The sequence below is a fragment of the Pyrus communis genome, chromosome 13, assembly GCF_041283825.1.
Source record: "Pyrus communis isolate YQ-2024b chromosome 13, ASM4128382v1, whole genome shotgun sequence".
Classification (NCBI taxonomy): Eukaryota; Viridiplantae; Streptophyta; class Magnoliopsida; order Rosales; family Rosaceae; genus Pyrus; species Pyrus communis.
In genome coordinates, this window is record NC_142577.1 from 13,014,541 (window position 1) to 13,040,389 (window position 25,849).

Sequence of the window (25,849 nt, forward strand, 5' to 3'; positions counted from 1 at the left end):
TGCTTGGCAATAGCATACCAGTGAGCCAGCAGATGTTCCATAATGGATAAAACCGCTGCCCGACGCCTTTCTTGTTTGGCGGCGTCAATCATCGGTTTTGGTAATTAGTTCTGCCAAGTCGAGTCTCGCTGAATCCTGTTGTACAGTCTCGGTGCCTACCTCGATGGCTTTCTGAACTAAGATTCGAGTCGATTGTCCGTCCTTGTTAAAACCCTATAGGGTGATGTAGCCGACGTGATCGTCATAATAGCGAGCTTGAATCATATTGGTCTCGAACGGTTGATTATCGGCTGGATGAACTACTACCGATTTGTCGTCCCAAAAGATGAGAACTTGGTATAGCGATGAAGGAATGCAACTTGTTTGATGAATCCAATCACGGCCAAGCAATGCATTATAGTCGGTCTTTGAGTCAATTATAAAGAATGCAGTCATGTGGTTGCGACCTGCAACTCTTACTTCTAACGAGAGCACTCCTTTGTTTTGAGACTTATCGCCGATGAAGTTGCTCATCCTTATTCCTGACGATATAAGCTTGTCATTGGAGCGGCGTAATGCCTTTATGATAGAAATCGGCATGATGTTGACTGTGGCTCCACAATCGACAAACACCTTGGAAATAGGGTATCCTTTAATATGAGCCATGATGTATAACGGCTTTAAATGTTGGAGATTAACAGAAGTAGAGCGGGGAAACAATTCGGCCAAGGCTACCTTAAGTTTGTCGCTGTTATTGATTTCCCCATCTTCCTCAATAGCGATGAAATCAACTTATGTTGCTTTTTCGGTTACCACGTCCCCATCCAAAAAATTTGATTGGTGGGTTCTCGGTTGAATTTCAGCCGGTAGGACATAGAACATGCTGACTTCCATGTGCTCGAGGACCGAATGACCCATCAGGTCTTGGTTGTCGTCTTCCGGATTAATGGGTGTGGTATCAGTCTTTGGAGTGTCTGCAACCGGATTATCTTTCGCCTCGTTATGGATCTGCTCTTGGGGTGTGTTGGCTGAACCTATTCCATTCTGGTTTTTGTCCTCGAGCTTATTTATTTCCGATGAGTGATTTTGTTCTTGTAATGCTTTACTGGCTTGTTCTTCATAGGCGATTCGGGTGTTCCTTATGTCCAGGTATGCATCTAAACACGCCACACGATTCTCCTCATAGGCCGTAAGGCTGGAAAGAGACACGGCCGAGAAGACTTCAAAATGATATCATAGGTGCTGAAGGTCTTCGAGTGAAAAAGGAAGCTCGGCTGTGTCTATATCTGTGTATGGGTCAACCTCAAAGCCGAGGACTCAAGTCTCACGTATATGTTGGAACCTAGCTTTTATTGCCGGATCAATGGTTTTTGGAATAATTTGTTTAGCATTAGGACAAGTTAATGCTAGGTCAAGGGCTTCTTGACATGCCTTGGGCAGTCCGTACAAGTCATTGGCGGAATACTTCTTATGAAATTATCGCATGTACTCTAAGGATTCACCAAGAAATAGAGGGTACAGATTGCGCCGTACTTTTATTAACGGTTCCTGCAGTGGTAACAGAGGAAGCTTACTTTCGGCCTCTTTTCTGAAATGCTCAAGACAAGCTTTCATCTCTCCGAGTCGAAGAAGGAGCTTGATGCGCTTTTAGGACTCTTGAATGGTGGTTTCAAAGTCGCGATCAACTACCTTTCTCTCTTGAAGTAATTTGGCCATAATGGTTGGGGTAGGTCGGTGGTCGCCACGTCATGCTTCCTCTTTTGTCTGCCACTGGGTAGTCGAATTAGCTTGTGATTCTTGTCGTCGAGCCATGTAATCTATCCGCTGGTGACGACGTTTTTGAGACTTAAATAACGCCGTATACAAGGCAGTTGGAGAATTGTAACTGTACCAACGTTGGTCACGTGGCTTAGGTGGTTTGAAGATTTTTTTACCCATCGATGAACTCGAACTACTGGAGTTACGCGAGTAATAATCCTCATTATAGAATGGCGCGTCAAAGTCAAGACGTCGTCTGACTAGGGTTGGGTTTTTTGCTTATACCTGTAGCCGAGTCTCTCAAACACTTGTCGTGGTTGGCCGGCACCGAGTTCCTTAAGCGATTTTGTTGCGGTCGTAGATGGCGAACATGAAGTTGGAGCCAGAGGTGTTCTCTCTTTAAGTTTAATTCGTGTTTTACAGCAGCCGCACAAAACCATTGATTCATCAGTTTCTTCGGAATTAGAACCTGACATGGGTTCAACGATGGCCGGCCCTGAAGACTCCGTAGGTGGTGCATTTGAAAATAAATCAATCTTGAGTCTCGACTGACCACCCTGCTTACGGACATGATGTACTGGGACGAATTCGGCTTTCCCTTTTCCTTTGTTTTTAGAGAAATGAGCATCCACCATACCAATTGTCGTTAAGGGGAAGGATTGGCGTCAACCGCCATCTGTTTCTTAGGAAATTTTAACTTACCCTTCTCAATCCAACTTTGAATCACATCACGGAACACGACACAATTATTGGTAGCATGTTTGTTTGAATTATGGTACTTACAATATGTTTTTCCTTTCAATTCTTCGACCTTAGGAATGTTATGTCCTGGCCGAAGTTTTGTGATCTTTGCTACCAACAACTGGGCGAAAATTGCATCGGCCTTGGTGATATTGAAAGTGTAAACTTTTGATGTTTTAATCATCTATTCAGAGTCCGAACGGGTTTTGGCATCTTTAGGACTGATTTGAGCTAATGTCTTGCAAACGTATGGTTTATCTATCACTATTTCAACCGCGTCCACACTCGCGTATTGGGGATCCTTGCTTTCGGCTAATGCGTAGCTAACCGTGGGATTCTTGTATATCATTCCTCGAGATGGGGACTTTGATATTTTTTCTTCTCGGAGCAAATAATCATACTGCTCAACGTGCTGAGCAAGTTCGTACATATCTCGAATATTTGCCCCCAGGAATTTCTTTTTGTATTCCACGTCCAAGCCGCTTAGAGCAATTTTGACGAATTTAACTTCAAGGAGAGGTGCTTGGCACGAATTCCTGGTTGACTTGAACCTTGTTAAGTATTCCATTGGTGATTCGTCTGAAGCTTGAGCCATCCTAGCCAATGATGAAATGGACATTTCCATCCTTGGTCGATAAAATTGTTCATGGAATTTGTCGACCAATTTCTCCCAACTCTGGACGGAGTTCGGTGGAAGGTTGATGTACCAAGCAAAGGCTGAAGCTGTTAGTGAAAAGTTGAATAGTCGTAGTTTATAGAAGTTGCTATTAACGTCTCCACATTGCGCAGTGAACTGAGCTACATGCTCTAACAACGATAAGGATAACTCTACGGTGAAAAAGCTGAAGTTGGGGATCTTGAAACCTTTAGGGTATTCGAACTTTTCCACATAAGCCGGTTATGGGTGGATGAACTTTGGGAACTTCAGCCCTTTTTTTATGGCCGAGTCGATCATTTTTTGGACCTCGGTCATATTGACGGATGCTGTTTTTACTCCCTGGTCAGGCCCATCAAATCTACTGTTTGATCCGCCTTTTTTTTCCAAGTCAATTGGTTGAAACCGAGCAGATCCTTTCTCGGCTTGTAATGGAACATTTTTAAGGGAAGCTGTCGAGGTTGGCCGACGTGGCCATCTTCGAAGGCTTTACTGACTAATAGTTCAAGCATTCTGGTCTGTGTGTCACTATTACTTCGTATTGCGTCAAGCAAATCATTCATTTTCTAGCCAATCAACTACTCAACCTGTCGAGATTGTTCATCAAGTCGTCTTCGAAGAAATGACCTAGTTGGCGGATCAAAACCTTCCCTACCATCTTCGTCACAATCTTCCACTATTCCTTTGACAAAAATGCCTGCCGTTTGGATAGGAATTTCTAGGTTGCGAGATTGTTTGTAGAGACAAATTTCCTTCTCTCGGCGTGTCACACTTGTAGCCTCGGGTGGCACAACAATGAGGGGATTTTGTACCTAAGACAAATCTTGTCCAGTGCCTTGTATTGGTAAGTCGGATTTTGACTTTCCTATGATTGTTTTCTTCTTTACGGACTGTGTCTCAATGGTCATGAACTCCGAAGGTCTAGCATAAGATCCCACTGGGTGTGCCAAAATGTTGACCCTAAAAATTACAAAGCTTACGTGGCGCGCAAGTCGAGTAACTAATGAGCTAACTACGTCCTTCGGTTGATGCAAGGCGTGCCAGTTAGTCGGCCGAACCTAGCCGAGGAGTACAATTTGTTGATGTTTCGTTGAGCGGGTTTCTGACTTCTTGATCTTGCGATTGAGGCCGAGGAAGGAACAAGTCTCGGCCTTTGGATTCTCGAGCCTGAAGACAAGGCTGCTAATTCTGCGAAGTTCACGAATCGTCAACGTTGGATTCGATCATAGTGATTATATTCGTGAGAGTATAAGCACATCGAATCGACACTAAACTATATGGACACAAGTACTTAAAGGTGATGTATGTCTTGACGGTGAATATGGTTCGACCATCAGAATGCCGAACTTTGAAACTTACTTATGAGTATCCAATAAAACCACTTGGCGTTCAAGGTGCCGAATATCGTAACTCGTAACACCTTACTTCGCCGAGAAGGCTAATAAGATGACCTCTGCCAATAAGGATTCAGAAACCCTTCTCGACCGAGACTTGGATAGGTAACCAGTCAGCCTCAACGCAGTGCTGTTTGTCCAAACTGAAGGTGCTCCTTGGTCGATCTGTTCTACAGCGACAGTGCTGTTTATCCAAACTGAAGATGTTCGTCGGTTGCCTCCACAGTGCTATTTATCCAAACTAAAGATGTGTCAGCGGAAAAAGAAAATAAAATATCTTAAGATGTTTGAGAGTTTTGCGCAGGGTAATTGTGTGTTTGTTTTGGGCCCTTGAATTGCACACTCCGTTCTCTATTTATAGCAGCAAGAACAAATCCTAACCATACTCGAACTAGGACTCCTTACCCTAATCCATCTTATCTCGGCCAATCCCATTTCTATTAGGATTTTGAATTCAACCTCTTATTAGGCCATATTCACTTCCACTTTTCGGTATCCTTATCTGGCCGAGAATCCTTACTGCATCAGGACTTAACCACTTCATTCCTTCGCTTCGCAATAGGGCCCACCTACTTCCTATTCATCTGGAATATTCTTTTCCAAACAGGGCTTAGCCAACCTTAGTTAGGCGACCCATGAACCGACTGGTTTGTAGAAATCCTCAAGCAGAACTTCTGGGCCGAGAACAATTCTATACTCGGCCCAACCCAATAACTTTAGGTCCAAACAGCATGAAGATCTATTATGGTATAGCGCATAATAAGTTTTTAAATGTTGTATGAACCATGTCAATGTATAATACCTTATTGGGTCACAAGCATTATATTCAGCATGAAGATCTGTTATGGTATAGCGCAAAATAAGTTTTTAAATGTTTTGTGAACCATGTCAATAGCATTATTGCTTGCTCTATGTCTTCCCGTTTTTTACCGTTTCCTTTAAATAAAGAGGTTTTTGGAGATAAAGGCTTGTCAAAGATGATTTTTAGAATATAACTTAGAAGGTTTTCAATATCTGAAAAAGATCCTTCATTTTAATGCACCATGAATGTCACTTATAATAAAACCACAAGTTTTACTATTATTTACAAGAATGCCATCTTTATTGTCTACAATGTAACCTCCACCATCAAAGTCTGAAAAATGTGATTGTAGGTTCATCATCACTGATTAAAGTAACATCCATCTTCATTGTCTAAAAAATTGTCATCTTTATTGTCTAAAACTACCTACTTTTTGTTTTTTTATATTTATTAAAATTTGATATTGTGTGGAGATCGATGCACTAATTTAGGTCTGATAGTTTTGGTACGATCAATTAGGTACGTTATATAGTTTATGTACCATAGATTTGGTACAGTAATTTGGTACAATTTGTATATTTTATGTTTTAGTTCATTAGGTCCAATAAATTAGGTACATTATAATAGTTTAGGTTCCTTAGATTCGATATGGTCCATTTAGTAAAATTGATATTTTTATATTTTAGTTCACTTGGTCCAACAAATTTGGTACAATCAATTTGGTACGATTTATATTTTTTTATGTTTTAGTTCATTAGGTATGAAAAATCAATAATCAATCAAAGAATTATCAGATATATCAACAAAGCATTATGAGATATGATTAGTTTTTTTAAATGAACTTTCATTAGTTTTGCGAGAAAATGGAAACATCACTTACAATCTTACACCATCTTCTTTCAGCTTCATTAATCTTAACCTTCATTGATATGAGCCACCGGAGGGAAAAAAAATCTGTTTCAATAAACATAGAGGCAAATTAGTAAGATATGTGACACATCCCGATCCGGAATGTCCACTAGGACTCTAAATCGAGCTATGCTGGCCAACACCTGGAAGGTGACGAAGCCATAAAGTATAGTGATGTGGAAAATGTGAATAAATTTAGCCCTAAAAGTGCCTAAAGACCAGAGTGCACAGCAAGCGGAAACGAGCCCGTTTCACATGCAACGTCAAAGCATAAGTAAAGTACAGTAGTGTGGGTAAGGATCATACTCTCAGAGGTAGCCATCTATACTGAGATTCACCACAAATCCTCGTCGATACGAACTTCCAACAGCTAGAACCTGGAAGGGCGCAAAAACAAGGGTGAGTGGGCCTAAAAATAAAGTTTTTAATAAAACCCTTTTGAAAACATTCTAACCCTTCGCTGTAAAACCTGTATAATTTCCCACAAAATAATAATACATATGTATATAGAAATCATGCTCGAGAGTAGTGAAAACCAATTATATGCCATGTCAAGTATCTCAGCAATGAAATAAGTAAGTCAGGTGAAATAAATCAATGTAAAATGATATGCTAACCGGAGTCACCTAACGTGACCTATATACCTGAACCAATAGCTCATTAACCAATTCTTGCACATAAGTTGGAACCACCTAATGTGGTATGTACGACAAGCTGGGTGTAAATAAATACGCTCAAGTGCTACGATCACGTGAAGGCTGTGCGAAGTATCACAAGTCACCTATGAGTCAGAACCACCTAATGTGGTCTGTACGACAGGCTGGCACCTACCTTAGATCCAAGGTGAGCATACGGTGCAGGAGATGAACGATCACGTGAAGGCTGGCCTTGACCTCAGGCGGAGCACTAACACTGGGGTGCAGGATAATGCGTACCAAATGCATCTAGGCATAACCATATACATCACAACCACTAACATCATAATGTACTCACCTGTAGCTTACCTGGACTCCGCAGCATCATGCAACATTATACATGACTACACCAATGCATATACTAAAATATAATGCAAGTATGACTTGGCATTTCAATCACATTTCATTTAAAACCATTTCTAGGAAAAACATAAAGTATACATACGTATATATATAGAAAACCAAAAGCCCACTCATCTGGAGTTCGCGCTATAACTCCCTAACACAAATATCAAGGTGTCACGAACGATTGCCACCTAAAACAATTATCAAATAGTCTTAGAATTCTTATCAATAGAACATATAACTTACATTTCCTAAATGGGAAGATCCATACATCAGATTTCCGACCCATAAGTTTCTAATATCCTTTAATATTACTTATTATAACGTGTCAAAGTTTGGTAACGATCCAATGGTCAGATCGTTGATTGCTATAATAATCAAGTAACGCACCTTAATTAGACGAGATTTACAACACTCAAATCCACATCATATGGATATCAAATCTGAGATCAAGATATCAATTTAGTGTAAAATAGCATCAGCGACTCGTTGGCCATGCGCCGCCACAGGCGCCACCGCCGATGGCGGTCGGCCACCTCGTCTTGTCGGAAAATTCCATTATTTCTAAAAATTCTCAAACTTCACAGAAATGAAAATCTCAATGACTGGAGAAACTTTCATACCTGTGACTATGGCCAATTTGGCCGGGAAAAGCCCCTATTCCACTAAAACCCGTCAGAAACCCTAGAAAGGGTGAGTTTCAATTTTCCTTCCTCGATGTTCTGCTGCCCCTACAACTGGTTGGGTCTTGTTCCTAGGTCCAAGGGGGTTAGATTAAGGGTGGTGATGGGTGGTGTAATTTGCCGGATCGGTGGGATCGTTGTCGAAGACCACCGGAATCCCACTTCGTCCTTCACAGAACTGAAAGCCAAAACGCTTAGGTTTGGAAGGGAAAATGGTAGTACAGGGGTTGGGAGGTTGCTAGCAAGTGATGGCTGGGCGAAATTCGCTTGAAAATTGGCTGAATTTCAATGGAGAAACTTGCGGGTCACAACCGGGTCAAGAGGAACCTGTCGGGTTCCTCTCATTCTCCCTTCATTTCCTTTCTCTCCTTTCCCTAGTCTCCTCTTGATACACCCTGACCCGAAATGTCCACTAGGACTCCGAATTGAGCTATGCTGGCTAACACCTCGAAGGTAATGAACCCATAAGTATAGTGATGTAGAAAATGAGAATGAATTTAAACCTAAAAGTGCCTAAAGACAAGAGTGTGCTGTGAGCGGGGATGAACCCATTTCACACGCGACGTTAAAGCATAAGTAAAGTACAGTAGTGTGGGTAAGGATCATACCCTCAGAGGTAGCCACCTATACTGAGATTCGCCACAAATCCTCGTCGATATGAACTTTCAACAGCTAAAACCTGGAGGGGCGCAAAAATAAGGGTGAGTGGGCTTGAAAATAAAGTTTTTAATAAAAACCTTTTGAAAACGTTATAGCCCTTCGCCGTAAAACCCATATAATTTCCCAAAAAAATAATAATACATATGCGTATAGAAATCATGCTCGAGAGTAGTGAAAACCAAGTATATGCCATGTCAAGTATCTCAGCAATGAAATAAGTAAGCCATGTGAAATAAATCAATGTGAAATGATATGTCAGTTGGAGTCACCTAACTTGACCTGTAGGGCTGAACCTATAGCTCATTAAATATGCCTGCACATGAGTCGGAACCACCTATTATGGTTTGTACGATAGGGCTGGGTGTAAATAAGTACGCTCAAGTGCTACAATCACGTGAAGGCTGTGTGAATAATTGCGGGTCACCTACAAGTCGGAACCACCTAATGTGGTCTATACGACAGGGCTATACACCAAACTTGGATCCAAGGTGAGCGTGCGGTGCGGGAGGTGAACTTCACGTGAAGGACTGTGCCCTAGCCACGAGCATGAGCACTAACACCAGGGTGCAGGATAATGAGCTCTACATGCCTCTATGTATAACCATAAGCAATGCAACCACTAACATCATACAGTACTTACCTGAAACTTACCTGGCCTCCACAGCCTCATACAATAATATGCATATACATACCAATGCATATAATAAAATGAAATGCAAGCATGACATGACATTTAAAAGAATACGCTCGTTTCAAAACAGTTTATGGGAAAATATAAAGCATATATACATATATACATATATATATATATATATAGAAAACCAGAAGCCCACTCACCTGGAATTCACGCTATAACTCCCTAGCACAAACATCAAGGCGTCATGAACGATCAATGCCTGTGACTAAGGCCAAATTGGCCGGCAAAAGCCCCTGACTTTAAACGTTAATATCTCTTTCGTTATAACTCCAAATCATGATCCGTTTGGCCCACGCGTCCGTAGCAATGAGTACAACGAGGATACGCCAAGAAAATGAATCTTACGTGACATGACATGGCAGTCAACAAAAGTCAACACTTTGCCTCGAAGGGCATTTTCGTAAATTCACTTTTTAAAATTATAAAAATCATAATAATTGGGGACGGGTTGTTACACCTCTAGTCTAATATTCTGTATTTCATTCCTTATTATTTTCACCTCAATCTTTTGAGACTCAAAAATTCCTCACCCAACATAGCTTAAAGGTTCAAAATTTGAAGGCTGCAAATCTCTCATCGTGAGTATAGAAATAAGTAGTTTAGCACTAAAGTAACAGGGTTCGTATCTCTCTGTCTTTTAACTTATTTCTTACCTTTGTTATCCATGATTCCTTTAAAATTTGTTGCAACCGAAAACTATAAAAAACAAGAATAAAAACATTATCACTCGTGTTTACAAAAGCGAGGTTTATATGTAGATATTAATGCGTCTTTAATGTATGCAGGCAGGGGAACAAATATGATTTTTGATTAAACGAGAAAAAAAAGATAGTGGCCTCTAGGATGATGCATTGCCTCCCACGTTTGGAGTTTACAACTTGACTTTTATAATTAATAAAAGGTGGTCGTTTAATAATTTGATAACAATTTTTTTTTTTTAATTTTTATAAATTATTCAAAGTTAGCGTATATGTACGAAGAGAGATGGTGGAAAATTTGTAATTTTTTCATCTAATTTTCACTTTTAAACAAAAAGTAACATTTGTTTTAGTTTAAGCATTAATTCTTATCCTTTCCACCTTTAGTTTAAAATAAGTAATTGATCCAAGTTTTATATTTTGTTATGCATGCACACACACCAGTTGCTGTAAAATAAAATTGGCCGGTGGAATATGGATCCCTATGGACAAAATCACCACCATAATGCATTGTTGATCTGCATATCACTCGGAAAGGAGTGAAATCTGACAACTGGTTGATCTCTCTTGTATTTTAATACAGATTCCCGGAGAGGGAAGCACGCACGTACTTTGTCGAAAAGCTCGTGTTGGATTGCTGACAAGTATCCACTAACCTTTGTTCAACTGGTTGATCTGTCTTGGATTTTAATACAGATTCCCAGAGAGGGAAGCATGCACGTACTTTGTCCAAAAGCTCGTGTTGGATTGCTGACAAGTATCCACTAACCTTTGTTCTCCTTCTCTTTAAACGTAGCCAGACTAAGTGCTATAACGAATCCGAAACTGAGTACTAGTGCTTCCTCCAATCACAGATTTTTAATTTCTAGCCCCTTCGGAGATGCTAGGTGCGACAAGGATACTGGTGTGTAGTGTGCGAGTGATCATTCCATAACTAAAAAGTCGATCTCTACTACTGTTGATACACTTATCATTGACAATTTTACTTTCTAATTTTAATATTTTATAGAAAGTATATGTGAGAAATGAAAGATAAAATAAGGGTAGAGAAGAATAGGGGGAGACAACCTCGACTTGGAATGTCAATTTGGACACCCAATCGAGATGTGCTAATTTCGTCACCTTTCAGGTATCGACCAACACATCTCAATTTAGCTGTCCAAGTTAACATTCGGGTCAGAGTGTGTTAAGAGATATAGAAGAAATGCTTATAAAATGGTACCTAAAGTGAAGACCAAAAACCAAATAAATAGTTCCCATCAAGGTGGCATGGTGTGCATGGTTTGACCTATTTGTTTTCTCTCTCTTTTTACAATTCTGAATGAAAACCTTTTTTTTTTTTTTTTAATTTGTTTAATACGTAAAAAAGAGATCTCAAGAGGACTAGAAGAGCCATGCAAAACCCCAAAGTAAATCAATAAAAGCAGAAGCAACAAGAAGATTAGAAGACCAGAATACCCAAGCAAAACTCCTAAAGCAAACAGAATTAATAAAAGGAGAAACTAAAACTAGGATGGAGCCACGTACGCTCACTCCATTCCAGGTTTGAATATACCTTGTAGCAAAAATGACGAATTTATCAACAGGGTTGACAAAGTTGGGTAGCACACGAAGTGAGACTTTAAGGGTGCGTTTGTTGCACCGGACTATCTTGAACTGGACTAGCTTCAGGAACTAAGCTGGACTGACTTAGAATAGATAAAGATGGACTGATTTAGTGAAGCATTTGGTGCTGTGTCGACTTTAGTGAAGCGTTTGGTGTTGTGTCGACTAAAAAACAAGATTCATATATTATATTATTAAATTTATATGTACAATATTTTTTCATTAATTTAATCTATATATACTAATATTTTATTATTAAATTATCATTTTCCTTTCTAGAACCATCTTCCGTCTTTTTATTTTGGTCAAGCTTTTAATCATCTTCTTCTCTCATTTTTTTGTCCACCCACTGCATCCCTCCCCTCTCCCCTTTCTCTGCCATTTTACTAGTGCCACATCTCTTTCCCCTTTCCCTTTTCCGTCCAAATCCCTCTCTCTCTTCCCTTTGTCTTTTTTCCTGTCCAACTCCCTGGGTGATAATCTAATTTTGGATGGTCTCAGATTCGAAGATTTTGCAAATCTCTCTCTTCCTCTTAACCGCAAATCTCTCTCTGCCTCTTCTATTCCTCTCACAAAATCCCTTGCAAATCTTAAAATCAAACCAAAGAGCAAGAACGAAAATAAAAATTTAGGAGTTGAAGGCAGGATGCATGCGTGAGTGGCTCGAAGGAGGGAGATAGGGTTGAATTTGCTTTTGGTTTCTAAGTTTTTTGGGTTTTTGGGTTTTTTGGGTTTTCTCTGATTTTTTGGGTTTTTTGGTTTTTTGGGTTGAAATTTTGGGAGTTGGATCTGGTATTGAAAAGGGAAAGGCTGCAGAAATCCACGAAATGAATTTACAAAACTCCACGAAATGGGTTTCTCAGAGAACGAGTTTCTGACCACAAATCCATGGTGGCTTCGCTGGAAGAGGAGTCTTATGGGAAAAAAATAGCGGTCGGGAAGGGGAAGGCAAAGAATTGACGAAGAGTGAAGCGGAAAGGGGCGAAGGAGAGTTGGTCTTAGCAATCCGCCCAATTTTGGGGGGCCTCGCTAAGACCGCCTAGTAAGGCGTTTAGTCTAGGCGAGTCCCCTTTAGTCTCATTAAACACAGTCACGACTGCTAACAAACATGATATTTCACTCACTATTAATTTTAGCTAGTCCAGTGAAACTTAACGAGGCCAAATAAACACGCCATAAAGGGTGTAGACATACACTTCACTAAACTGGCCTTCTCTCCGCGCTAAGTCTCAATCTCCTTATAGTTTAGATGAAATAGTGTATGTTTTTATATTATTTAACAAAAAAACAAAAAATAAATGGTGAAAGTGCTTTTCCGAAAAACAAGATCATTTAGATCTATAATTCAATTGGGCTTTTGAGGGATTTATAAATTAAAGGATTTTGAGAGAAAAGCGTGAATTTACGAAATTGCCCTAGAGGTAAGGACTTTGATTTCTGTTGACCATCGTCTAGAGAGACGTATGACTTATTCTTTTAACATATTCTCGTAATACTCGTGGATGTGAACGCATAGGCAAAAGTCGTTTGCGAGTCCGGATTATAACGGTATAGTTACGGACGTTCGAAATTGGTTATTCAAGGTTTAGTGTTAATTAAATTAAATCCCCAATCAGAATTGGTTATTTAAGGTGAAGCCCAATCAGAAAAAGGAAAGAAAGAAAAAGAAAAAAAAAAAAAAAAAAAAAAAAAATCCCAGCTTTTCCCGTGGGTTTTCCCACTCGCGACCACCCATTTTCCAAGGCCGATTCCGGCCAACTCCGGTGGAGTTTTTCGATGCCACCACCACCATCTTGAAGCTCTCATTCCCCTCTACAAAACCCACCCAAGAACCACCTTGATTAACCATGGGATGTGGAGGTTTGAGGCCACGAAAGTTGACGAAAATCAATGATGCTCCAGCCACCCTTTTTGATTTTTCGGCAAATCGGCAAAGCAATGGCCGATGCCACCACTTGGGCTTTGTAGCTCATCATCCCAGGAGCAAAACCCAACCAACCTTGACCCCGTTGGATCACCGTAGACGACGAATCGACGTCGGGAAGTTTTAGGCACCCGCCGGCTTCGTGGGCAAAATTGACCATCTTCCGTCCACTTTTGGACTTTGTGGCAGGTATGAAAGTTGCTCCACTCACTGAGATCTTCATTTCTGTGAAGTTTGAGAATTTTTGGAAATAGTTGGATTTTCCGGCGAGTCGGGGCAGCCGACCGCCACCCGCGGCGGCGCGTGGCCAGTTGGCCGCCAATGCTATTTTTAGGCTATGTCGAATGTCTTGAATTCAGTTTTGTTATTTGAATGACATAGGTTGATCGTTGGAACCTAAATTCGTTACGATACATTGCTTGATGAAAATGTGAATCGACAATCCGACCGTTGGATCGTCACCAAACTTGGGTACATTATAATACGTAATATTTAAAGATCATAGGAATTTATGGATCGGGAATCCGATGTACGGATCTTCCCGAATTGGATTTGTAAGTTAGTAAAATAAATGTTCACGGCCACTTGTTTTAGGCAATTGGCGGAGATCTGACCGTTGGATCGTAATGAAATTTTAATATGTTATTCTAGAAACATATTCTGGATCGTTGGAAGTTGCGGATTGGAAATCTGATATGCGGATCTTCCGGGTCAGGTTATACAGGGTTGTAAACCCTACCGTCGATCTTTGATCGACGGTTGACTTGTGGTCGATGGGTCTCAAACTATTTTAGAATGTCGTTGCGGTTGTTTTTTATGTGAATTACATATTCTACGGATAAGAGTTCTGAGATGTGATTTGATAATTGGTCACAGGGACCAATCATTCAGGACGCCTCGATGCGTGCGCTAGAGAATCATAGCGTGGACTCCAGGTGAGTGCATCTTTTCCTTTTTATCGTACATATTATTGAGAGTTCTATCGACACCTTTAAATTGATTAGGCATATTACTTTCATATATAATTATTGTGAATGCTTGAAGTACTATGTGAACTACGAATGGCTTGATCCCTGTTTAGGGTACGTAGGCAGTCTAACGAGACGTTAGATGCAGCCATAAAATATTTGAGACAAAAGCCTTACTTGGGAAATTGAGTAATGCGAAGGAAATTGGTTAAGGCAAGTTTTAGTTTTATGAATTAGTTAGTTAAATTAGTGTTAATTGGGTTGTCATGAATAATTATCCTTGAAAATAAGTAGTTTGGGAGTAGGGCGTTATTGATTGTACACTTCACACTATATTGTTTATAATTGAAAATGCTACGACATGGTTGAGTAGTAGATTGCATCATGATATATCCATATGTATATTACTTGCATATAATTATTGGGAATGCTTTCAAGTGCAAAGGTGAACTCAGGACACCCAGGTAAGTTCAGGTGAGTTTATGGTACTAGTTGAATCGATTGCGTTATAGCATGACTACAGTTATGAGTTAGGCAACTTCGATACGGTCGTACTGGTTGCCATGAGTTGCACATGTTATATTGAGATGCATTGAGAGCTCATAAACCTGCACCTCGGTGTTAGTGCTCCCGCCCGTGGCCAGGGCACAGTCCTTCACGTGATGTTCACCTCCCGCACCTTACGCTCACCTTGGATCCAAGGTAGGTGCACAGTCCTGTCGTACAGACCACTTTAGGTGGTTCCGACTCGTAGGTGACCCGCGATTATTCGCACAGCCTTCACGTGATCGTAGCATTAGAGCGTTTATATGTATTACACCCAGGCCTGTCGTACAGACCACTTTAGGTGGTTCCGACTCGTGTGCAGGTATACTTATTGAGCTATTTGCTAGCCAGGATTGATGAGATATGGATAAGTTGTACAGGTCACTATAGGCGACTCCGACTTATATGCTAGCCAGGATTGACGAGATATGGATAAGTCGTACAGGTCACTATAGGTGACTCCGACTTATATGCTAGCCAGGATTGACGAGATACAGATAAGTCGTACAGGTCACTATAAGTGACTCCGACTTATATATCACTTTGTATTGATTTAGTTCATTTGGCCTACTTATTAATGTATGGTGGATGTGATGGCAAACCGTGGTTTTGGTCATTTCCGAGTATGGTTTGGATATATGTATATATGTTGTACTGTCTTATGGAAAACGATACGGGTTTTACATTTAGGGGCATTACTTTTTAAGAGGTAGTAACTTTGGGAAGCTTGGTTTTATTGCTTACTCACACCTTCTGTTTGGTGCCCTCCAGGTTTTAGCTGCTGAGTTTGTATCGACAAGAATCTATGGCGAATCTTAGTATTGATGGATATTTTTGAGGGTATGATTCTTACCCACATTACTGCACCTTACTTATGCTCTGACATCGCGTGTGAAATGGGTTCGCTCCTACTCGTAGCGCACTCTGGTACTTAGACACTTTTAGATTCAAATTTATTCACTTTTTATGCACTATCACATTTTATGGCTTCGTCACCTTCCAGGTGTCGGCCAGCACAGCTCGATTCAGGGTCCAAGTGGACTTTCTGGGTCGGGGTGTGTCAAGAGATGACATTTGTGAATGCATAAAATACACTAACAAATCTTTCCAATTCCCTCAAATTCCTCAGCATTTTAAAATCCTTTAAAATATTCCTAATCAAATACACCTGAAAGGCCTAGCAATTTCTTGCATGGCCCATTAACTTGACACGAAAATAATAGGTTCCACGTCAATCCGTTAATCTTTATCGGGCCACCCATTAAAATAATGGATGTGACACATAAACAACATAAATACGACCCATTTGCCAAGTCTAAACATTAGGCAGATCAATTTCTTACATACAAAAAACGAAACAACAGAAAAATAACAACTTTCGGTTCAATCCGTTATTGAAACGGTTGTTAGCAGGTCACATGTTAAAAACTCATTAAGATCACATGTTAAAAACTCGTTACGATAATGAACTAACACGACACGATTCATTAAGATAGCCGGTATGACACAAAAACGAAAGGAACACGGCAAACACGACTCGTTTGCTAGGTCTAACCTAAAACGTTATAAACTCTTTAAAATCATAGTTGTATACGCCCGAATTTGTGTAAATTTTAATACTCTATCTTAAAATCTTAATTAAATACACATAAATTTTCAAAAAAAAAAAAATCACTTAAAATTTTAATTGATTCACTCATAAATTTGTTAAAAAAAAATTAATTTTTTTCAAAATCTCAATTATATACACTCCCAGTACTTATGGCTCTACATGGGCCATGAAATAGGCTTCTTGTTGAGAAGGGTAAGTACGAAGCCCCATCAAAACTAAGATTTATGCTTTGTCTATTGCCCCACTGGCATAAGGTGCACCCGGATTGCATTTTGTAAGGTGACGTTTGTTTTGCTTAAACATTAAAATGGTTTACATGTTTCGTCATTTTAGTTTGCGATGTTTACAATTTAGCCGATTTAATCATTGCATTTTACTCTATGATGAAGCTAATTTAGTGAATTCCTTGAAGTTATTATTTCTTTTATTATTAGAAACTCTAGTTATTTAAGAAAAATCAAGGGCTCAATTCAAAAATATTATATTTAAATAAAAATAAAATAACAGTTATGATATCAAAAAATCATTTCCACTATTTGCACAAACTTTTAAAAACATGGATACGATAGGCTTCTTAGTCAAAATGATCTTTGAGATTGGTATAATTTCTTATTTTGGTCCTTGAATTTTAAAATCAATAAAATTGGTCCCTGAGTTTGTCTATTGTCCATCATTTTGATCATTCCATGAAAAACATTTGTTAATAAGAACAAAATGACAAAAATACCTTTCCATTTTTGTCAAATCATTCTGACCCATTTGTAAACATGAAAAATTCCTGAAACAAAAACACAAGAATACGTGTACAAAATAATATTTTTTGTGTTTAATGATTTTGGGGTTACGATCTCTTTGTAATTTGATCCTCTGATTCTATCTCCGTAAGATGTAGATTTGTTGATCCAATGGCCGTCGAGGCTTGATCTTGGATGAACAGTTGTAAGTTTCTTCAAGGGCCTTCGTGGCTTTGATCTTGAAGGTTGATGGAAGTTTCTTCAAGGGCCTTCGGGGCTTGATCTTGAAGGTTGATGGATGAGCGTTTCTTCAAGGGCTTTTGGGCTTGATCTTGAAGAATGGATGTGTGGATTTGTTTGTTGATCCAAGGGCCGTCGGGGCTTGATCTTGGCTGAACGGATCTTCAAGGGGGCTTTTGGGCTTGATCTTGAAGAATGGTTGTGTGGACTTCTTCAAGGGCTTTTGGGCTTGATCTTGAAGGTTGATGGATGAGCGGATCTTCAAGGGCTTTTGGGCTTAATCTTGAAGAACGATTGGATGTGTGGATTTGTTTGTGCTATTGATCCAAAGGGCCGTTGGGGCTTGATCTTAGGATGAACGATGAACACTTTCTTCAAGGGCCGTCGGGGCTTGATCTTGAGTTGGTGGAAGTTCTTCAAGGGCCGTCGGGGCTTGATCTTGAAGGAGGATTTGACGAAGAATGAAGAGTGCTTTCTCCATTCTTCGGGATTCTTGGGAATTTGGGGGTTGGATGCTTGAGAGCTTTAGACTTTCAAAGCTTCAAGGATTTTGGATGTGTGGGGAGTATTCTCTTCCATTTTGGGAGTAGAGAAATGTATTTGTGAATTGGTCTCTTGTGTGTTGGTGTGTTGAGAAATGTATTTGTGAATTGGTGTTTTTTCCTCTTGATGGAGAAGCTTATTTATAGGCTTTGAGAGTGAATCACCACCACAAAATTTTCCCACCCAAGCACTATTACCTAATTTTCCCACTTAATGCAATATTGAAATTGAAGTGGTCTAACAAATGGCCTAATTTTCCACTTAATGCAATATTGAAATTGAAGTGGTCTTCTTTATAGCCTAATTTCCCACTTAATACAATATTGAAATTGAAGTGGTCTAACAAATGGCCTAACTTTCCACTTAATGCAATATTGAAATTGAAGTGGTCTTATTTATGGCCTAATTTCCCACTTAATACAATTTTAAACTTGAAATGTGCTTGCTTTGTCATTGCCCAAATGAGAAAAACTTGCTTTGATCCGTAATGGATTGAAATGTGCTTACCTTGTCATTGCCCAAATTGAGAAGAAAAACTTGTTTAATCATCCAAGGGTATTTCTTCCTATTTTGTTGAGTCACATGCCATGTGTACAATTTGTACGACACGTGGCGTATGTCATGTATGCCTTGACACGTCAAAACTTTAATACGTTGGTGAACATTTGTTTTACCGAAATTTCGATGTCTACACCATTGTTTATTAAATTGAAAGGATTTTTATCATTTTCGTACTTATTTAATATAGACTTTTCACGTAATGGCCAAAATGATTGATGGTGAACAAATGCAGGGACAAGTTCTATCAATTTTAAATCTCATGAACCAAAGTGAAGATTTATGCAAATCTCAAAATTCATTTGGCTAAAAAGCCTATTGTATTGCATCTTTTCTTATCCTTTTTTTTTTTCTTCCATAAATTTCGTAATATCCACAATACAGTACGTAGCTTTTGGACACCATAGCTTGGTCCAACTTTGATTGTCCATGCAAAATAGTCGTGGTTTTTATAATGGGAATTGTTATTAGCACTCTAAAAATCTCATTCTACACTCCTCACATGTGTATTTTTCTTTCTAATTATAGAAAGTTTGGAGTGTCAAATAAGATTTTTGAAGCGCTAATAACAATCCCCTTTATAATCTATCTCAAATTAATTGCTTATGTACCACATGTGAAATCGTTTATCTACATATAGCGTAGGTTTTTATTCAGTCTAGCTATAACACATATTAATTGTATAACTTTTTTTTTGTTTTTTATAATTAATTTACTCACAAAAGTTAATGAATTCAAATATTTTTATCTAAAAGGGCAAAATTGGTATAAACATATGTGATTTGATAAATGGATTCACTCCCAAAAAAAAAAAAAACCTATATTTTTGGTTTTGGATCTAAAAGCCCCTTGCTTTTGAGTTCCGGGATGTGTTAGGCACAGAAAGAGCAGTTACAATTCTGAAACCTCTAGCGGAGCATCGAAATCCAGCAAACCTTGCCTGAGGGTAAATCCAACAGTAAATTCCACTTCTTGTTCAGAGGGTAGTTCACCCAACTCTGACGCGTAAATTCACTTCCGATGCAACACTTGTCACTACGCTGAACGTAAGCAGGGATACCGGACTAACAGTGTCCCAAGAAACAACAAAGTCAACTTACATGAACTTTTTTTTTTTTTGACTACCAAATAAACCTACCCATCGGACCAGACCCTAAGCAGCAGCTAGCCTATGGTGGCGCTACCCACTACGAGGAACATTGCTCAGTACCCTAAGCATGATTTCTTAATATTAGAGACAATGCAATATTAGGGAGTCATACCTCATCACTAGGATGACAGTTCGCAATCTCATAAGAGTCTAAAAATACAAGAATACAGAAAAAGCGTCAGGCACCTGCTCAATCGACAGGCATGCGAATAAAAGTAATTGAGGCCGAAGGAATCAGAATTGCGGTACCATACAGAGGACAACAGACCCATGATCGTGTCAATGATGTCGCCAACCATGATGATCTGAAAAATCTTGACTTAATCACGAATACATCAAAAACTTTTGGGCACTTTGTTAGGGTTTGACTGATCTAGATGTCACCCTCAGTCGTGTCAACCCTTATTTACTCCATTGACTCAACCACAAGGGTATCCCTTTCGGTTACTACTTGGGAATCAAAATGCCACATGGCAAAATATGTTATGTCCAACGGAAACGCAGAGGATGCACCGTTCACTTTGTCAATCAAATGATGTCAGTTAATCTCAATCTGTTGGATATCGTGGACTTCCATGTAATCCAAGGAATTGATCGACTACATCATGTTATTACCTAGTCATTGATCTAATTTGTGAAATGTATATGTATATGTAGGCCTGGCAATTTCTGACACGATCCGATAACCCGATACGACACGATACGAAATTAACAGGTGTTTGGGTCGACACGATAACGAATCGGGTCGTTATCGGGTAACCCGATAACCACCTGTTAAGATAACGGGTTGGTTCGGGTATACAAGTGGGTAACACGATACACGATAAGCAGAATATTATATTTATAATTTTATAACCCTAAAAAAATACTGTAATAATTATATACATTAATTTTACAATTTTATACCCCTAAAAATTATAATAAATATATATATATTATATATATTAAATAAACTATAAAATTTATAATAATTATAATTATTATATATACTATAATAATTATACCCCCAAAATATTAAGTCTATCTATAATAATTATATATATATATATATATTAAATTTTATAAAAACTATAATAATTATTAATTAATAATTTAATATGCATGATGCATTGCATGATTTTGCATCCATTGATGTGATTTCTTTCCATCCAATAATCAATTTTTTGCCGTTGCCAACTTGCCGCCCTTTTTGAAAAAAAAAATGGAGGGAAAATGAAAATGTTAAGAAAAGTTGAAAATGAAACAAAAAAGTGAGGGAATTAGGAAAAGATGTTGGAGGGAAAAGTGAAAATGATAAGAAAAAGTTGAAAAGGAAACAAAAAAGAGAGGGAAAAATGAAAATTAATAGAAGTGGTGAGAAATTTTTTTTTTTTTTAAGTTATTAACTTTTTATCACACACATGACTGTCATGACATATCTCACTATTTTTATAATGACACACGTGACACGTGATGTATGTACTATTCCGTGTACCAGTCAATTATAATTTATACGTACAAAATAAATAGATTTAAATCTACTTAATAAATATATATATATACACACACACACACACACGGAACTTGATTGATGGCATACGAATTCTCCAAAACTAATTTCAACGATCCCAACCGTCAAACTTGTTTATATATGCTTTGAGATCACATCAACAAAAAATCATAAAAAATAAACATTCAGAGATCAAGTAACGGGACAAAGCTTTTCAACGGTTATAAACGAAAAATCACGACTTAACGGTTATTTTAACTTCGATTTTGATGATTTTTTATAGCTACACTCCTTGACCCTATATGAATACAATGAATGAATTCGATCTTCAATTTAAAATATTTACACAAGTGGATACCACAAAATCTTATGTTATACTTGATGAAAGTATAAATAAACTCTAAGAAGTGTTAGTTAATCTATTGTTTTTATGGGATACGAATTCTCTTAAACTAATTTCAACGACCCAAACTGTCAAACTTGTTTGTATATGCTTTGAGATCACATTAGCAAAAAATCACAAAAAACAAACATTCAGAGATCAAGTAACGGGACAAAGCTTTTCAACGGTTATAAACGAAAAATCACGATTTAACGGTTATTTTAACTCCGATTTTGATGATTTTTTATAACTACACTCCTTGACCCTATATGAATACAATGAATGAATTCGATCTTCAATTTAAAATATTTACACAAGTGGATACCACAAAATCTTATGTTATACTTAATGAAAGTATAAATAAACTCTAAGTGTTAGTCAATCTATCGTTTTGATGGGATACGAATTCTCCAAAACTAATTTCAACGATCCAAACCGTCAAAATTATTTGTATATGCTTAGAGATCACATCAGCAAAAAATCACAAAAAAAAACATTCAGAGATCAAGTAACGTGACAAAGCTTTTCAACGGTTATAAACGAAAAATCAAGATTTAACGGTTATTTTAACTCCGATTTTGATGATTTTTTATAACTACACTCCTTGACCCTATATGAATACAATGAATGAATTCGATCTTCAATTTAAAATATTTACACAAGTGGATACCACAAAATTTTATGTTATACTTAATGAAAGTATAAATAAACTCTAAGTGTTAGTCAATCTATCGTTTTGATGGGATACGAATTCTCCAAAACTAATTTCAACGATCCAAACCGTCAAAATTGTTTGTATATGCTTGGAGATCACATCAGCAAAAAATGACAAAAAAAAAACATTCAGAGATCAAGTAACGGGACAAAGCTTTTCAACGGTTATAAACGAAAAATCACAATTTAACGGTTATTTTAACTCTGATTTTGATGATTTTTTATAACTACACTCCTTGATCATATATGAATACAATGAATGAATTCGATCTTCAATTTAAAATATTTACACAAGTGGATACCACAAAATCTTATGTTATACTTAATGAAAGTATAAATAAACTCTAAGTGTTAGTCAATCTATCGTTTTGATGGGATACGAATTCTCCAAAACTAATTTCAACGATCCAAACCGTCAAAATTGTTTGTATATGCTTGGAGATCACATCAGCAAAAAATGACAAAAAAAAAACATTCAGAGATCAAGTAACGGGACAAAGCTTTTCGACGGTTATAAACGAAAAATCAAGATTTAACGGTTATTTTAACTCTGATTTTGATGAATTTTTACATCTACACTCCTTGACCCTATATGAATACAAAGAATGAATTTGATCTTCAATTTAAAATATTTACACTAGTGGATGTGGATATCACAAAATCTTATGTTATAATTTATATACTTAATAAAAATATGAATCAACTATAATATTAATAATTATATACATTAATTTAATAATTTTATATCCCTAAAAATTAAAAACTATAATAATTATATATATTAAATTAAATTTAAAAATTGATGACCATTGGATCGGCTGAGATTAAATTTAAAAATAGCTTTGTTGTGCACACGAGATTGGCTATTTGGAAAAGGAGGTAATATATTTTTATATGGTATAGTATTATTATTTTATTTCTTTTCATAATTATTTTGTTTAACTTTTCATAATTGAATGATTTTTAATGTTTGCTTTTTCTATACTTAGTTTATGCGGAAGAGAGTTTTGGCGTGGAAAAGCTTATTGAAAACATCTTCAACATAACTCTTGAAGGCAATAGATCAAGCCAAAGTTCCAATACAATTTCATGATGATCGATGTAAATTGAAGATTTTGTAAATGGAGGTGTAAACTTTTGAGAAAGACTTACAATCTTAAAAACAAAAACTCTTTATCCTTGCACATTTAATATTTGTAATAGATTAGTAGTGTATGTATTATTTTTTTTATTAGGCTTTTATTTTCGAGTGTAGATATAGTACTTGAACGAGAAATGTTTTAATGTTTTGAAGTAATATTTATGTGGCAATGTGTGGTATGTGCAAATTTTAAAAAAATATTTTTTTTTCTTAACGGGTCATAACGGGTCGGGTCACTTTACCCGTTGGGTAAAGTGACACGACCTGTTAAGGACCCGTTAAGATAACGAGTGTAACACGACACGACCCGTTAAGATAACAGGTGTTACACGAACACGATAGACACGACCCGTTTGCCAGGCCTAGTATATGTGTATTTGAAAGGTTTGCGAATTGAGAGGGCTAAGAGAGGACTGGTATCCTAAAAAATGTTATTTCTGATTTCATGTGTGGATCTTAAACAAGATTCTGAAAGGTGTTAGACACCAGTTGGGCGGCGAGTATGAGCTTAGTGCCTAGGTGATTTTTTTTTTAATTTTAATTAAATTTATTATACAACAAATAAATAAATGTCTATTTATACTTAAAAAAATACATAATTGTATTGGAATACATAAAATGAAAAATAGAATGATATATAGATTGAATTGGAACATATTGAAAACATGGGAACAATCATATAATGAATGTTCATCCAAGTATTCAAAAATTCTTTTACAATTTTTTGAAAAAATAAAATACAAAATTAAAGTTAACTATTTTTTGTAGAGTTGAGAGTTGTGACTTAAGCGGGTGCTTAGATGGGTCTAGACCTATCTAAGCACCCGCCTAGGCTAGTTTGGACGCCCTTTCTTAATTTTTAAACACTTAGGGATTAATCGGGACGGTTTCCAGCCGCGTTGTGCCTAAACGGAGATTTTTTGAACAATTAATCACTAGTATGTTACCTTTCTTTTTGACTCGATGAGTGCGTCTAGGTGTTACATTTCTTTTTGGTTTTATGAGTGTGTCTGGAATCTTGCTAGTACTATATGTATGGATGCCATTGAGTGCATCTCTAGCCCGACATTTCGTTCTCTTCTATATAGTGCATCTAGAACCATTCATCGTATTGATTCCATGTAGTGAGCATGGATTCCATAAGAGTTCTATCTGATTCCACGAGTGCGTTTGGAATGAAGAACATTGTGTTTTGACTTCATGAGTGTGTTAGAATGCGAAAATTTGTGAGTTGTGTTAGCCCTATTATTTTTTTATATACAAAAGAGATGATTGAATGCATGGGTGGATTCAAACGAGATTTGCGAGTGAGGTTATCTTATATGTGCAAATGATTGTGAAATGCTTTACAAATGAGATCGATTAACTTATTATTCATATATGCCATATTATTGTCAATCACACAAGCTTTATAGCTTATTCAGTTTTACTTTTTTTGGTGCACCATTCTCAAGTGTAGGGTTATTTCTTGTAGAGTATATATAAAGGTTAGAGAAGAGCATTTTAAGAGGTGTAATTGGTGTCTACAATGCATTTGAGAGTAGGATTTGTTACCCTTTATTGTAATTAGGTATGACGGTGACTGCCATGTGAGTTAAAATATTGAATATTTTAGAAGAAAGTGGTATTCTAATTCTATCATAAAAATGGGGAGTGTGCATCTTTATGTTGGGTGTGCCCACACCTCCTATTTGTTTAGGGTGGGCGATGTGAATTCTAATTCAAACATGATGCACCCAAAAATCTGCAGTTCCTAATGGAATAGGTAACAAAGAAACTTTGCCACTAGCTGCCACTAAGTAGGTATTCAAGTAATCCCGGAAGAGATCATTGGAAAGCTTTAATAAGGGTATTAAGATACTTAAAGCATACAGTGAACTATGGTTTGCATTACAGGAAATTCACAAGTATTAGAAGGATATAGGGACACAAATTGGAAGGATATAGGGACACAAATTGGATTTTAGGGAGCACAGACAGTCAATTCACAAGTGGATATGTATTTACACTTGGTGGAGTAGATATGTCATGGAAATCGTCCAAGCAAACGTGTATAGCACGATCAACAATGGAATCAGAGTTTATAGCCTTAGATACAGCTGCTGATGAAGCTGAATGGCTTAAACATTTTCTAGAAGATATTCCATTATGGACTAAGCCTGTGACTGCAATATGTATACATTGTGACAACATGGCTGCACAAGGTCAACCAAAAACGCTGAATATA

General features: G+C 37.6%; 1 protein-coding gene and 1 long non-coding RNA gene across 2 annotated transcripts; one reads left to right on the forward strand and one right to left on the reverse strand.

Annotated features, from left to right (window-relative positions):
• Positions 1-213: 213 nt before the first annotated feature.
• Positions 214-645, reverse strand: LOC148691791 (uncharacterized). Its single transcript, XM_088683412.1, has one exon. It carries the CDS (start codon positions 643-645, stop codon positions 214-216), a length of 432 nt encoding a protein of 143 aa, XP_088539538.1.
• A 12,898-nt stretch (positions 646-13,543) lies between these two features.
• On the forward strand, positions 13,544-16,129 carry LOC148691792 (uncharacterized). Its single transcript, XR_015954741.1, has 3 exons — positions 13,544-13,734; positions 14,422-14,480; positions 15,831-16,129. It is a non-coding gene; the product is annotated as an uncharacterized LOC148691792 (long non-coding RNA).
• The last annotated feature ends 9,720 nt before the right edge of the window (positions 16,130-25,849 follow it).